The 16,650-nt window shown below is 36.5% G+C and overlaps 1 protein-coding gene across 1 annotated transcript in view; it reads left to right on the top strand.

The window, feature by feature from the left end:
- Positions 1–16,650, top strand: part of mtbp (MDM2 binding protein) — a 34,815-nt gene that overhangs the window by 3,256 nt on the left and 14,909 nt on the right. The window contains exons 7-14 of the mRNA XM_069194909.1: positions 1,126–1,240; positions 3,889–4,011; positions 9,547–9,641; positions 11,060–11,132; positions 11,587–11,704; positions 12,576–12,746; positions 14,685–14,792; positions 15,509–15,673. Of these exons, the coding sequence (XP_069051010.1) occupies positions 1,126–1,240; positions 3,889–4,011; positions 9,547–9,641; positions 11,060–11,132; positions 11,587–11,704; positions 12,576–12,746; positions 14,685–14,792; positions 15,509–15,673 (968 nt within the window). The remainder of the gene's footprint in view (positions 1–1,125; positions 1,241–3,888; positions 4,012–9,546; positions 9,642–11,059; positions 11,133–11,586; positions 11,705–12,575; positions 12,747–14,684; positions 14,793–15,508; positions 15,674–16,650) is intronic.

Raw genomic sequence — 16,650 nt, 5'->3', positions numbered from 1 at the left:
TTTGAGAGATGGGAATGTAACGGCAGTGCTGCAAATATCTTATTATGCAATCTTCAACCACGTTGAGGATTTCTGGAATGACTTTGGATAGTATGTAGCATCTAAGGCTCAGAGACCATTGAACAAACAAATGCTTGTCTGGGCTTTACAACAGGAATGGGATGGAGTCCCACAAGACAGCATCTGCAAGCTCTTGCAGAACATGAGCTATAGATATACATCTGGTATTGATTCTAACATTGGCTCCTCACGCTACTAACCTATGACTTTTATAGTAGACGTATAGTAGAGTGGATTTGTTGAAGTTACTGTTTGTGATGCATTAATCAGCACAATGAATTTGTTATATCCCTTCACTAATTTGTCAGTGCACATACTGCAAAAATTGTAATTTACCTGAATTTGGTGGGTTTATAAGTGATACGTGTGTTTTGAAGCTCAGTATGCTGTCTGTGGGGGAAAAATAAGTCATCTTTAAATTTGAAGTTAATTTAACTTAAATACCTTACCTGATCCTCTCTGTAAAGATCTGGATTCCGAACAAAATGCAGAAGTTGAGTGACGTTTAGCACTGTAAAGTTCATTCTGAACAGTATGGATTTCTGCAACCCAACTCGGGCGTAATAATTAAATAGCCACGGGAGGGCCTCTCAAGTGTCCACTAGGTGATACCAGGTTTAAACAGCATGGAGCCTCATCTAGGTGTGCTAGAGGTGACTTGCCTTGTATAACTAATGGATTGCAGCTCAGCTGGGGAAGATCTATGCTTTGTAAGGTTTGTTATTGCAATGTGCTGGAGTGTATGATAAAACCTACCATGAGGAGAGGTGCATACCTTGGATAACAAAGAGTGTTCTCATCATCTGTGACGTGGTTTCGAGAAAGAAGGGTGACTCCCTGGTACTGGAGAAAAAGTTACAAAAGAAGGTATTCCTGATGAGTTTTATAGAGATTTCTGGGTATACTGTAGTTTGACTGTAGTGTAGCCAGTATGTTCATGTATTGTAAAAACTTTCACCGTTGACAAGAAATAATTGTCTATTCTGGCTATTATGTTGAGTTTGAAGATTCTGAATTATTTTTTCATTTTTGACTTTAACGATGAATGGTACTTTTTACATACAGATGGCAGAAAACAGCAACTTACTTGTCTGCTCATATTTTGGATCCACAAAACCTTGGGAGCTGTATTGATGTTGAGGAGATATGGCGAGGAAATATACTTATTAGAGAGAAAAAGGTTTGTATTCACCGTAATCTCTGCTTCTGAATGGATTTTTTATTTATATATATGAACATACTTTTTGGTATTATATACAGTATAGACAACATTAAGATAATGTCATTTGCGTTGGTAATTTCTTTCTATATTCACACAAAAGAAGCAATGTTAGACAACATTGTATGTTAAAAAACATTGAAATCAAACTCAAAGCCACACAAAGAAAATCAATTTCCATACTTCAAAAAAGTTCTATAAAATTAATGTTCTTCAAAGGCCCATATATTTCTCTGAAAAAGGATAAATGAGCTCATCATAAACCAAGAATGTTTTACTTTTTTCTCCTTAAACATAAACAGTAAATTTAATTTTCTTCAAAATATACACTGCCGCAATCTCCAAGACATTAATAGCGCCGCAGTTAAAAAAAGAGTATCTGAGAACCTGAGTTAAAATGAGATCACGCATATTGGATGAGATCATGCAGGTTTTGAATTTCTCAGGTCATGTACTTTCTAAATTATTCCGCTAGGGGGCGTGCAATCTCCATTCCCTTAGTTGACTATTTTGTGTTTTTCTTCTTCTCATACTTAACACCTGCTTACCGTCTTTAATGTGGAATTTATAAAACAAAATATGAGTTCAAGCTTAACATTGGGTTTAGTAAGTTTGTGTTGGGTGCTTTATACAGGTAACTGCCACAATAAAGTAAATGCCAGCATAGTGTCTTAATAGGGCGTTGGGCCACCATGAGCCAAAAACAGCTTCAGTGCACCTTGACAGAGACTCTACACGTGTCTTGAACTCTGTCAGAGGGATGATACACCACTCTTCCACAAAATTCCATCATTTAATTTTTTTTTTATGGTTGAAACGACAATCTGAGGCGCCACTCTAGAATTTCCTATAAGTGTTGAATTGGGTTGAGATCTGGTTACTGGGATAGCCATGGCACCTGGTTTACATTGGTTTCATGCTCATCGAGCCATTCAGTAAACCCTCTGCCCTGTGAATGACATTTTCATCCTGAAAGATTCTGCTCCCATCAGGATGCAGATGCTTCACCATGAGATGGACATGATCACTCCACACTATGCGTGATTAGAATTATGAACTACTGTGTAAAAAAAAAGAGTTTTACGGGAATGTGGTTTGGTCATCCCAACACTGCCTGATTAAAGCAGTGTGGTACTTTGCCTGATGGCTGTAGGAACTGTTACATTCCAATATAATCAAGAAAATAGATGAACGCCATGTGGGGCTCAAGCAATGATCTGGTTTTACTTAGGAGCTTCTTTCTATAGGCTCTACTTTGACCTTTGCCCAGTCTCCCAGGCTCTTAATTTCTTCTTTAGCTGACCGTGAGCTTTATAAAGAATATTTTCAGCATTGACTTTGGTGTGCTCTAAACAAGCACAATGAAACTAAAAGCAGAACTACTGTACAGCTTATATCCTGTAGCAATTTGCATGTAGGCTCTTATGTTCCATCTGAGATTAGATGTTAGATTAACATTTTTAGTTAACATTCTGTCAGCTAAATACGATATAAGAGAGGGAAAAAAAATGACCTGATGAATATTTGTGTGAGTCAAAATGGCGATAAAACATCCTTTTCTCATTATTACAAGCCATCCATCACTTGCTTAGCTGAAAACCATTACCGTGAATTATTACATCACAGGAGTGTCTTTTGTCAGAGCTGTGCATGAGGAGTGTGTGCTATTCAGGTATTTTTTTTAAGTAAACATTTCTTGAAGTCATAATGGAGTATTTTTTAAGTTGAAACATTTTCTTGTTTTAAAAGTTTTCTTATGTAGTCTCTCCGGCTGCGATTTTATGATATGTTATCTACTGCTATCGTGTGCACATGAAATAGGATGTCAGCAGGAAAAGGCCTCTCTCTTTGAGATGTCTGATCTTTTTGCCCTATGGCACATCTGTGATCACCAACTCTAGCTTTTAACTTCTAATTATTTTTCCTACAATAAATCATTTTGACAACACTAAACATAAAATTGAATTTGTGCAGTTGTCTTAAACAGTAGACTTTGTAAAAGCCAACATATTACCCTGTAGCACAGTTTTTTGTCTTTAAATGTCTTTAGTAATATTATACTCCCTCTTTTAAAGCTTGTAGATGATGAACATTAATTGTCTGGAGTTCTTTTGCCCTTAGCTTCTTTGTATATAGTTACAGTCGTAACTGAGTTTAATAACTTTATAGTGTACTTTTGAAATACAGAAATGTAATGTAAAAACTTTATAACCTAAGAGCATCAAAAATGATTACAAACAAGGTTTTCAACAAAATATAGAACTAAACGTTTTTCTGAACATCATTGATTTATCCAACAGTAGTAATGGATCATCACACATAAACTGTTAACTAAGGTGCACGTCCATGATTATCTTTCAAAGTGTCTCTTTTTTTCCAGAAGAACCTTTTTAATAATTATTTAGATAGACCTTTTAATACCACTACTCCTAGTCAAAGATTATTCATAGAGCAAGTAATATAAAAACCATCAGGCAATGTTTGATCCACTTGACCTACTTTGCAATCTCAGTACTGTGACGTTTTCTGCTGTGATGAAGGTGATGCTTGGGTTGTGCCAGTGATATTGTGGCCCAGTAATTCTTAACAGTATTTTATGCTGCTTGTAGTTTGCCTCAGAGGTGAGATTTGGAGGATTCTGCTTAAAGAATGTCCCTTGTGACACATGGAGCAGTATCCTGTCCCCTGATGCTGATCTTCCAACTTTCACGGGCAGTAAACGTGACCCAGAGGTAAGGATCCTCAGTGTTTCCTTTGCTAGATTATTACGGTAAATTTTCATGCGATATGTGATCTTCATGTATTTTTGCTTAATTAAGATGGGTTGTCGGTGGTGCTGCCTCACAGCTCTTTGGTCCTGAGCTGGATTCCTGTCTGGTGAACCTCCTATGTGGAGTTTGTATGTTTTCAACTGGTGCCCATCTTTTAAAAATATACTTTCTGGTGTCTCTAAATTGTATCAGTGTGTGTCTTCTCTAAAATGAACTGCTGATCTGTGCAGTTTCCTACTCTATAACCTTTGCTTCCAGGAAGAGACTTCTGATTGTCATGCCAATTATCAATAAATAAGCTTTTTTCTAATAATGGATAGTTTGATTTTTACTGTGGGTTTCACTATAAATCTGGAATGGAAACCCAGAACATTTTTATATTTATATATCATTTCAAGATGCACTGGCATACTAAATGGGAGCTGTAAGAACCCACTAGAACTATCCCTTTTAATAGCTGAAACCATGTGGGGTTCAAGGTAAGTAAAATGCAAAGTTAAGTAAAATCTTAAGTTCAAGCCCATTGGTTTTGACAAATATTGTAATTTATCTCTGGGGTAAGAATTTCAGTAGCTGAAGTACACAGTGCTGTAAATAAAGTGTATTATGTATGGTTTATGTGAGGTTATGAAACTAATATACATTTAATTTGTTGTGCACAATAGCCAGGTATAAAAACGTTTGTAAGGATAATTATACATACGTCTCTAAAGCCTGATTTTAATTAATCTTGCTTTGAATTTCTTGCACCTTTGGATTTCTCTGAAGGCAGAGTGGCTCTTTGAAGTACTAGTGTTACCCTTTGTTTTCTTTCGCATCTTGAAAATATGGCCTAACTGCTTGGGTACTTTGCAGACATCTCAAGGTGAATTATTCAGATTTCAATTATTGATTCTGTTTCCATTGTAAATTCTGCAGTTTTTACATTTTCCCATTTAACTGCTTTAGCTGGATTTCTTCATTATTTTCACTAACAGCTGTAGAAGAATCTCCTTAAATAAGCAATTTGCTTAACATGATGTAGCATCATTTTCTTTAATAAAGACATGTGAGGTGTTATTGGAAGTTTTGATAACAAGGTGAACAGAGGTACAAATGATTACCTAGTGTTGGTGAAATTTAAGAAATTACTGTGAGAAAGCCTGCAGAATATATAACCTTACAGAAAGAACTAACTGTGCAACACAGTTTGTTTTTTTTGTTTATGGGAGGAGTTAAAAATAAGTAGCTACAAATGAGAGGGGACCCATTCTGCTCATCTAACTGTTTATTATTTTTACTAACTACACTAGGCTACTTCTTTCACACTCCCACAACCCCTGGTACTCAGAAGTGGGAGTGTCTCCCATTATCAATTTTAAATGTTTATTCCATAATGGAAAGCATTAGTTTGTAACTTTCAGTTTAGATTAAAACTTTGTATTATTTCACCGTTTTATACGTAGATCGAATCCTTTCCATTTATGGTTTGCTTTTTTACTTTGCATGTGGAGTCATAGAACAGAATTTGGAATATATTTATATATTTTCCACTACATATTAATAATTTGAAGTGGTAATATTGCGATGGTGCTTTTCACCCTAAATTAAAAGCTAGTAGTCTGTATATATTTTCACTTTCTGGTTAATTACTCTTGGGTTTATTAGTGATGTTATCTAGTTTGTAATTCTGAGTCAATTTACTAGTTCTGATAAAATAGGATTTTTGTTTATCTGCATGTTTGTTTCTTCTGTCACAGTAAATCAGTGCTCCATCTGTTTCTCAGATGAGTACTTCAAATCTGGAGCCTGCTGCTTTATTAATGTTTTGGATCTTCTTTACAGCTTTAAAGTACATTTGGGCTATGTGTTATTTCTGTTAATTTAATTAGAAGTTTCACTGTTAACTATGTTGCTTATGAACAAGGACAAAGTAAACAACTGAGAGGGTAGATAGAACACCTGATTGATCCAATAATTTCATCTTGAGGTGACTTGAAGAATCCCCGGGGATTCATTTTAAACGCAAAGTCATGCTTTATCAATGTTATTAATGTTTTGTAAACTGATTTAAAAAAATGTATGCACTTTAAATGTGGTCTTATTGTTATTTTTTTATTTTTTATGGATTTTCCACTTTGTCTAAAGGAGAAGAACATAAATACCTACATTTATTTTTTACCTAGCTTCTGAAAACGACTGCTCCTCGTCTTCTAATATACATCACTGCATTTAACTGTGTATACATGTCTACATCTGCTGGTATGTTTACATCTCAAGAGCTTTCTGAGAAATCCCAACTAATTGTCTCTGAATAACAACCCTCATGTCTTTGCATACAACTAGGAAAATGTCTGGCCCAGGTGATTTTGCTTTTGCTTGAACTTTACTCCTAGTCCTTAGAGCACTTTCTTCTACGTTAAGTTGATGGTTGATGTTGCTTAGGACATTACAAGATCCTTGTTCAATCTAAAGAGTGATACTATTTTCCCTGATGAATGCTAAAATATCAAATTCAGTTTATTTATTGGTTTCCACATTGCATACGTTTTTACCTTGCATTGCAGTATATGTCTCTTACAAAGGAGCAAGTAAAGATTTATTCCATGCTAGAATTCCATCTTCTTTTCAGCATGTTATAAACCTTTACTTGTTTCTTTGCAGCCTACGCATGCTGATGCAGCTCCCTACATGAAGGTCTAAGTCTCTTACAGCCTTCCTAGTCTGTTTATTGACTCGTATGTTTAAGTGTTCCATTAAACCATTAACTAAAGGCCAGTAAATTATCATTTCTGGATAAATATCAGTTAGCAAAATGTAGTTTTTAAATTGAATCATTCTCTCCCTTATGATTCCATATTAATGTTATCCCAACACGCTTCTCTTAAACCACAGCTCACTTCTGAAGAAATCTGGATGTTACAGTTTTGCTGTATTGGGTTTATTTATATATGCCTGCACAGTAATTGTGAAATTATTTCTTGTTCTGTGTTTGTGATAGGTGAAATAGAAGAAAAATTAAGAATATCACGCTGGATATCCAAAATTACAAGGGTTTAGCCCTGTTCTGAGTGAAATACAGCTGAATATAGTTTGTGGTGCCCTCATTTGACAGGCCTAATTCACATTAATGTCAAGATTTAAAATCCTCCTGAAAGTAATAACCTGTATAACCTGTTTTCCTTTATTCACGTAAAATCTTCTGAAGTGTTAATCCGGGTCACAAATAAGCTAATATAGGAGAAACACAGGCCAGTCTGTATTTAGCCAACTGCTGCTTACATTGCAATAGACCCTGGTGCAAACAAAGCAGATGTTGTTATGAGATGGGAAGTTAGCAACAGTGTAAACACAACAAACCTTAAAGCTTAGAGAAAATCACATTTTGTAACTGAACTAATTCTATTAGGCAGCATTTAATGTATTTAAGAATGGTTGACAGAGTGCTTTGTTTAAGCAGTGTATATGAAACACATTTAACTGTGTGTTATGTCATGTCTCTTTGAATGTAGCACATGGAAAAAATCATCTAGAACTGTTTTTTTTTATTTGAGCAGATTCTTTTAATCTTTTAAAATCTATTTTAATAATTTAATTAGATTCTAGTTTTGCTTTTTATTTCTAAATAGGAAATTCTCAAATTGGTGTGCTGCATTCAGATGTTGATCACCGTTTTCTTGAAGGTCTTATAGCTGTTATCTGTTTCCACCCAAGTTCTAATTTTTTTTTTTTTAATTTCAAGGGGAAGTGCACGTCATCTTTATATTTTGGGGTTAGAAAGAATCAGCATTGACGAGTGCATTTCAAACCACAATAAAAGATAAATATACACGGTAACTTGTAAAACCTTCAATTTACAAAATAGACCAAATTTCCAGGTATATGTGCAGCCCCATATTGTGCTGTTCAGAATGAGGTAATGAGGTAACAAAATTTCTGGTGATGTGTTGCGGCCCTGTGATATTGTACACAAGCAGGCATGTGAATACGTCTCTTTTAATCCAATAGAAACAAATTCTACTAACTTGTTAACTCTGCATGCAGATCACGTTGGAAACTTTCTGCAGTGAAATATCTGCTCCACAACCTGTACTTAATTTGCTCGTACATCGCATTATATTAGTCACTGTGACTAGCCTGTGACTAGAGAGCAGGAAGGGGACACATGTCACAATTGGTGTTAGCACTTGCTGTCGCCCTTGGTGAGACCAGGTGTTTCTGACAACATGGTGGCTAAACAGAACTTTCACAAAAGTTCACAATTTTGTGCTTAATTCGAAATTCATAAAATGTTTCTGTGCCATCAATGAATTTATTTTTTTACCGAAATTTGATAACTGGTCTGAGAATTGGGGATTGCAGTTCCCCTCTAATTGAAGATGCGATATATTATATATATATAAGGACTTAGGTATTGGTTCAAGTTCTGAAATAGTCTGATTTAAAAACATCACACAACATTTGGTAAGGAAAGTGCACAAGATACAAATGACTGGAGGCCATTTGGGTAATCTCTGTCTTAATTGCTAGTAGCTTATTGATCCAAGAATCTCATCAAGCTGTTTCTTGACAAATCGCAAGGAGTGAGCTTCAACAGAACAACTGAGCAGTGTTTTGCAGTCATCTGTGCGTCTCTGTGTAATTAAATGTATGCTGCTTTCAGTCCTGAAATTTTAATTTCCACTTTTGTCCGCTTTTTTCATCGATCTGCCGTGGTCTCTTGCAGTAACCGTGTCAATAATTCGCAAGATTCGAAATAAACAAGTCAAGCCCCCAACTTCGTCAGCTTCGTTTAAGACTAAACATTTTTGCATTATTCAGGTAGTGCTGTTAAATTCCTTCTGGAGATGAAGTGTCCATTTGTTATTGCAAAAGAGGACACTTGAATTTTTCCAGTTGTATTGGCTTTGGTGTTGTAAATGAATCCTGAACTCTAGCAAGACTGCCCAGAGTGTTCTTCAACAGAGAACTGGTGGCTCCAGTGTGAAATCTGCTCTAGACGTTTGAAGATAAATCCAAGCCAGCCATGCTTTGACATTCACCAGCTGCTACCAGCATTCCCGGAGCGGCTGTGTACAGCTGTGCAAAAGCTGCCTGGGTGGCTCAGGTGAGACTTCTCAAGGGCTTCCTGTCTAACAGCAACTCCTCAGCAAGCTGTGTCATCAGGGAGAGACCTGCCTCCCTTCCAGCTGGTCTCGGAGTCCTGGTAGGCGACGCAGTTTGCAGCGTGGCCGATGACCGGTTGGTGTTTTGGGTGGTATGTTAGAGGATATCGCCTCCCTCTTCTCCTTGAGACGGGGGTCGTGGTGCTAAGATAAGTTGCTAAACGTTTGGGGACTCTAAAGAGAAAAAAACACAAATCTGCAAATGTTTGTAAGTGGAGAAAATTGGACATTGGACTTGGAGAAATGCAGGTTATAAGCAAGTTATTCTGTGCTTTAAAATTGCGGAAATATGCATGTTGTGATTGCACCCTGAAGTATAACACTGGGTTATTTTTTTCTCTGTCTCTTTTAGGTGTACCACTATTATAGGCCTGTTTTAGATTTGGTACAGCTGGTGGCGCTGCCTGACCTTCCAATAAACTTCTATTCCAGCACCGAGTTCAAGCTGTATCCTTTCCAGTAACACCACTGTGAAACTCTGGCAGACTTCACAGCTCCCTTTTTCATGTGGCAGTATCAAACACAGGGGTAAACTGCTGCAGTGAAAATGTTATTTGTGAAGCAGGGTCTTAACTTTCATATGTAGGCAGAAGAGTTCAGTTTTTTTCCAGAATGTGTCTCATGAGACTAAGTATTTCACTGGTAATGGACATAATAGTATAAAGAAATGCTGATGCAAAAAAAAAAGACTTGTTCGGGGCAACTAATTAAGGCGTTTTGAAATTCTTTTGTGGACCTTTGTCCTGTAGAGGTTACGATGTCGTTTGGCTTTGTACTCTGTGGATTAATTATGTACAGTACATGACCGTTAATTCAGTGTGGCACTTTGCAAATCTGATTATAAAAATGATGAAGCATTCTTTAGACTTTATGAATACACAGTTTTAATTCTTTCTAGGGAGGAATATCCCTGCCTCCTGGCGATGTAATAAGGAAAATAACTTTATTTTAGTCCTTGGATAAGAAGGATATAGGTTCATGTACTGCTTTGGTTATTCTGCAGTTACTGTCTCCTGGTAACTGTTGTAGAGAGGCCTAAGTTCTATGAATAAAAATGTATGCATGAATCTGTATTTACTCTTCAAGGTCATAGGAGTAGGAAACTCATATTTTTATGCTCTTTCATTTCCTTTAAAGACATGTCCACACAAGTTATATTGTGTTGTGAAGTGCATTGAAGGCTGACAGAGGAGAGGGAAACTTTTTAAACACAGACTTTCTTCTTTGCAAAATGTATACTTCTATTTAATATGTTCAAAAATAATTAGAATTCATAACTGCTAATCCATCTTCCATAGTAACTAAAGGTATTAAGAACACAACAAAGCAACTGTAGAGTATGACAGCTCATGTTTTAAAAACTGTAAAAATATTGCTAGCATAAATTGTGCATCATAAACTTGAATTTTAATCTAGTTTTTGTTTTTAATTTTTGATCTGTGTTTAACAAAAGAACCAGTTCCCTTTTCACTTTTTTGTAATTCAAAAGCAGTTTTATGATAAAAACTGAATCTTTTGTTCTATTCTTTTTGATCGTATACAGTGTTGTCTCAGAGTTTCTTCACATTCTTCATTGGATCTTTCTTGCATGAACAAGTCCCATTTGTTCCAGAAGGACCACTTCTAATGGTCTGTAAACCTAAACTCATGTTCTTAGAATCTCTCCTCATCTCTCACTTCTGCTTGGACTTTTTATTTTCACACTGTATGTGATTCTACGGTCATCTTTTTTTAGTAGTCCTTTTGTGTATGCAGAGGAGAATAAAGGGTGTATGGGGCATATTTTTTCATTCTTGTTTTTGTTTTTGGAAAATTTTAATTGAATAAAATGTGATTCTCAAAAAACTCTTAACTTGCTAATCCAGCGAAGTGTTAACAGGACCAAAGGGAGACAAGTCTAAATTGCTTTTGAATCAGCTGGGATCACTCCGTGGGAAGGTTTGTATTATTGTTATTTAACACTTTAAGTAGTTCAGGTGGGCAGCTGCGTCAGCATGCGTAGGCTGCAAAGGTACAAGAAATAGGTTTATTCCATGATGAAAAGAGAAGAAAGAAAACACAACGTTTCGGCCTTGGACCTTCTTCAGGTGCTCACACACAGGTGCTTAGCTGTTAATTTGCCCTGTGTTGACATACTGTAGGTTGCTGTAAAGGGTATTGATATAATAGGGTGGCATTCTATAAACCAGAACCACATCAGTGCCTTGCTGCATGAAACTACGCTTCTCTGTAATCAGTCTGCATTGTAGATCTGGGCCACAGGCTGTGGACGCCCAGTTCCCTCTGTAATTAAAAATGAATGCTTTTTCATTAGAGTTGTTTAGCATATGTTAAAAGTCAGGGCCTGAATTAAATAATGATTTTGAGCTGTCTTTTTTTCCTTCTTCCACAGGTTGGAGCATTATTCGCATTGTCCTGTACTGTTAGCAACATAGTAATTCCACCATCGAATCAGTTAAGCACTCAGAAATGGAAAGAGTATATGGCAAAGAAACCTAAATCACTCTTTGGTGGGTAGCTGAACCTCTTCCTTTTGTTTCTTCCAGTTAGTATGTTGTATTGATGTTTGTGGAATAGCCATGGTTGGCACTGGCTTCTAATTAGATCTTTCCACTTGGTTATTGTTAAAGTGGAGGGGTAATAAAACACAGGGTAAAATCTGATATGACTGGGATATGCGTCAGTCATGATTTTCAGTGATACAAAGCGAGATGACAATCAGAGAGGTGTTATTTTCAATCACTTATTACTCTTCATTAATTATGGGCTCAATGGCAACTTTAAACAGTAGGTGTGTTTTTGTTTAAACCAGGGTTAGAAAATAGTTTTGGCAATACTAAATATAGTATTTGTGTACACCCCATTCATTACATTTCGAAGCTGGTCGTATGTGTTTGGTAAATCCTGTCATTTCTTAAAATGTACATATAATACAGAAACAAACAGTGGTTTGAATATCTATACAATTGTTGTGTTGGCAACTTCCCTGACCACGGTGCCAGGAGACTCTGCCATAAACCTGATTCATTGGTACTTTTATCCCTTAATTCTCAAATGGATAGCTCTTAATGGAAGCTAAATTGCCTTTCAACTATTGAAGATTTAGCTTGTTTTTTTCTAACCTACATCATTGAGCCCAGTATAATGACAGTAATAAATCACTTTGCCATTCTCAATTTGAAGCCGTCTGTTAGTAAATAGATCTGTATTTAGGTTTAAGCTTTTGATGATCCATGACTCCTTATCCTGGAATGTTTTTGTTTTTGTACCTGTCCATTGTTATATAATGCATTGCATATATACATGAAATTTTCTACACGTATTCATATACATCCAAATGTATCTAGAAATATATATATATAAGAAAATTATCTTCTTCAGCCTGTGATCCTGAAGTGAAAGGGGAGAATGGACTCTACCTCCTCCTAGTCCAGGGTACAGACACTGGGGACTGCAAAGCCAGACTGATTCATTCTGCCAGTCAGATCAATGGAGCTGCTGGCCAGGCCACTGTCAGTGGATTGGTCAAAGGGAAGTCTTTGCCAATAGCAGGTGTGTAGCCAAGGAGCGGTGGATTTAAAAAAAAATAATAATTAAATAATCAAATACATTTTGTAAATGGAAGGGAATGTTAGAATGGTTACAAACAGACCCACCTCTGTCAGAAGCATACTCTACCCAGTTTTCTGAGGGGATTTAGAGTAGTATTAGTAACTATTTGGAATATTTTTTTAAATACCTATGTTTGTTAATGTGAAAGAGGATTGTATGTTGTTTTTGTAAAAAGTAAAAGAGGAGAAAAAAAGAATGATTGCAAACAAAAGAAAAGCCTTTGGCCTACCTAGCCCATTTAGTGATTAGTGATTGATGTTTTTTGAAGGAAGCCAGAGTACTGGTTTTAACAACATGGCTGACGAGTTTCTTTCATACTCCCACAACCTTTTGCCTCTGTGTAGGTGGGACATTCAAAGATCTACCTGTGTTATATTTGATACAATTATATCATTTTTTTCCTTGTTTTATAAGTGTTTTCCTAGACTTTTAAAGACTTCACTGTAAAGAAAAATAATTTAACTTTGTTTTTATTTTGCTCTTGTGCCAGTTTTCATGTAAAAATTAGGCTCAGTTTTTTTCCTACATATTAAGTTTTACAACTTTTTTGGCAGTATTGTAAAATTATCTTTCAAATTAAGTGTTTTAGGTGGATTTGAAAGATACTCTGTACAACGTCTGTTGCCCAAATGATCAATCCGCACTGTGAAGCTAAATGAGTGCTTAACATGTTTCTTTGATTTCAGGGTTGGTGCCTTCTTTATGAAGCTTTTTTTTTTGCTAAAAGTCAATTTCACTTTATTACAGAATATTAACAAATATTTCATAGATCACTGAAGGCAGAGAAAGTAACAACTTTAAATTTAGAAATGAACTCCAGTAAATCAGTTTTAACTTCAAATGAGAAATAATGAAATTAGCATAGTGAAAGGCATTGTATTAGTGTACATGTGGAAGGATATTAATAATTTCTTACTCAAATAGAAGTAATTTGCATTCTTCATATTTCTTATAAACTCAGATTACATCAGTATTAGTATTACATCAGGTCTGATTCAATTATTCCCTTGTCGAAGAAAAGACTGTCTCAGGACTTTTAAGAACTTGAGGGTATTTTGTATGACATTAGATAATGCCATTTCTTCTTTCTTGTTAAACAAATAATTACATTTATTACATATTACTTACAGCAGATGAGTAATACGTTGCTCTTTTACCTTGAGAGCGTGCTTGTTTTCGGTCTGGAGGAGGACAATTAGGATTCTTTTTCACTCATTTTTACTAATGTTAACATTCTTTCAGAAAGAAAATACTCTGTGAAACAGTAGCAAGTTAAATCCATTTTTCACTTCTGGCTCTTTGTATGTCCCCTAACAATTTAATAAGCACATTACGTTCAAAAGTACTACGCTATGGTTCTTTAAAAAATCAGGCGCATTTTGACTTCTAGTGTACATGTAGTCATAAAAAGTCCAAAACATCTATACGTAAGTACTAATTAAAAATGTGTTTTGCTGCCTGTGTGCCTGGAGCATTATGAGAACCTTGTAGACCTTAGAATACAAATCAATAAAAAAAACATCAAGGTCATTTGCAAGTGTACTTCTCTAGTGAGTAAAAGAAACAGCAGGGCTTCTTTATATTGAGACTCTGGATGTGCCTATTTTTTATTCAGAGGAAATGGTTTAGTAATCATTAAGAGACATTCCTACAGTCCTTGCATGCTCTCTGCTCAACTCACAGTGAGGGTCCATTTGGTGAACTTTAATATAGAGCATAGAGGCCACGAGTTTTATTATTTATTGTCCTGGCATTATATCAAAGGGAAAAGTGAATACAAGCACAGGAAGTGCTAATGTCATAGGTCAAACAGGTGTATCTTTCTCTTCAAAAGGTATTGTACAATCAATCGTGTGTTTTTCTTTTTAACTGGCACAGATGTGTCCACCTGGCTGGGGTCAATGCCTTGTCTTCATGGAGACCAGCTGATGCAAAGGGAAAGGGGGCTGACCAATGTGCAGACACTGGCCCTGAAGGAATGGCTCAGTAAGTTGTTTGCTCCAAAGTTCTGGCACTTCATTACCTGTATGCCATCTTCCCATGCGTGCAGTTTATTTTTCTGTCTTTAGCTCCTGTGGAGCAGGATTTCGAATGCCACAATGTTCTAAAAGCTGTTACAGTAATACATTAAACAGCAACACATTTTTAAAGGCTTTTTCATATTTTATCTGCCGAAAGCCGATCAGATGAACAAGCTGCTTTGAGACTTGCATAGAAGAAAGGGACAATCCCATCAAGTTGGAAGTGGGCAGGGAGATGCTTTGTTCCTTAGGAGAAGAACCCCTCATCCATTGGGCAGTTTAAAGTGATCTCACTTCTTAGTGTGGAGAGCAAGATTTTCTTAGGTTGACAACATACATGTCTGAGAACAACACAAAGAAGCAATCCCAGGCTTTTCAGGATGCTTGGAGCACACAGGGGTCCTAAGTCAGATGGTCCAGGAGGTGAAGTTCAATAGAGGAGTCTTGACAGTTGTCTGACTGGACCTGGCTAATTCATATGTATCCATCCCACATAGTTTGATTTAAGTTGTATTTGAACACTATCATATCCCACACCACATCAAGGGGATAATCACTAGGACTCCCGTAAATAAAGCTTTTCTTCCTGCAGCACCTCTCTTGGTTGTGTGCAGAAGAGAAGTTGGCAGTTTAGAGAGGGAGGGGCAGAAACACACCTGTAATTACCTTCTTTTTTTATAGGAAGGAGAGAAGAAAACAAGAAACCTGCATCAGTTCCAGTCAATGATCTGAAAGCTCTGTTGACTCTTGCCAGAGAACAATATCTAAAGATGCACGATGCTAGAATACCCAGAACAGTACTTCATACTGAAGAACAAAAAGTGAATCGTGTCAGAAGACGCCCTGGTATGATTAATCGATTCATTTAATTTCCTGGGTTTGATCTTATTTATTTAGCTGATGCATTTATTTCAGACAATTTATAGTCAATATACCATCAAATATTCTCGGTGAATTAAAATTTGGAATGCTGCAGTATAAACTAGGTAGTATCATTTAGTCTGATATTACTAGACAAAATAAGCAAAACAACCTTATATATTTTTATATAATATGTATTTCACTCTTACAAGCAAGAATGTATTTTTACAGAATTGTGGTTACAAGCTATGCCATTAATAGGAATGACAACCATCTGCTCTAATGTCTCTTGTCATTTGTCACTGCTGTAAGGTGGGGGATTGCATTTTGACCTCCAGAGAATGAAGGTCACTGCCATCACACTGTTTTACCTAAGCAAGTGAGGGTACTCTGTAGTTAGCTGCATCAGCGAATGTTAAAAGATACTTTCTGTTTTAGTTTCTAATACTATAGCAGCATTAAAAAGGTCCTTAAAATATATTTGCCAGCAGCTATATCACCCTGCAACTCACAACTGGCAACTCACTAAAGCTAAGAAGGTGTGATCCTGACCAGTACCTGGATGGGAGACCACCTGGTAAAGCTAAGGTTGCTGCTGAAAAAGGTGTTAGTAGGACCTGTAGAGAGTGTCCACCTGTCAGTCTGTGTTTGTCCTAATTCCCCAGTATAGTGATGGCGCCATATTTTTTATGAGAAATAAAAATGAAATCGTCTGGTCATTAAAAATCCAAGTGTTTATCTCGAAATGAGTAGGGGTGTAACCCTGGCATACTGGCCAGATTTCCCCCTTGGCCTTTACCAATCATGGCCTCCTAATAATCTCGATCCATAAATTCACTTCATCATTCTGTTCTCCTCCACACTGGTAGCTGGTGTGTGATGACCGTACTGGTGCATTTTGGCTACTGTCATATCATCCAGGTGGGGACTGCACTTGGTGGTGGTGGAGGGGAGTCCCCATT

Source organism: Lepisosteus oculatus, chromosome 10, assembly GCF_040954835.1.
Source record: "Lepisosteus oculatus isolate fLepOcu1 chromosome 10, fLepOcu1.hap2, whole genome shotgun sequence".
Taxonomy (NCBI): Eukaryota; Metazoa; Chordata; class Actinopteri; order Semionotiformes; family Lepisosteidae; genus Lepisosteus; species Lepisosteus oculatus.
The sequence above is the reverse complement of the archived record's forward strand: the minus strand, read 5'-3'. Positions and strand labels throughout refer to the sequence as shown.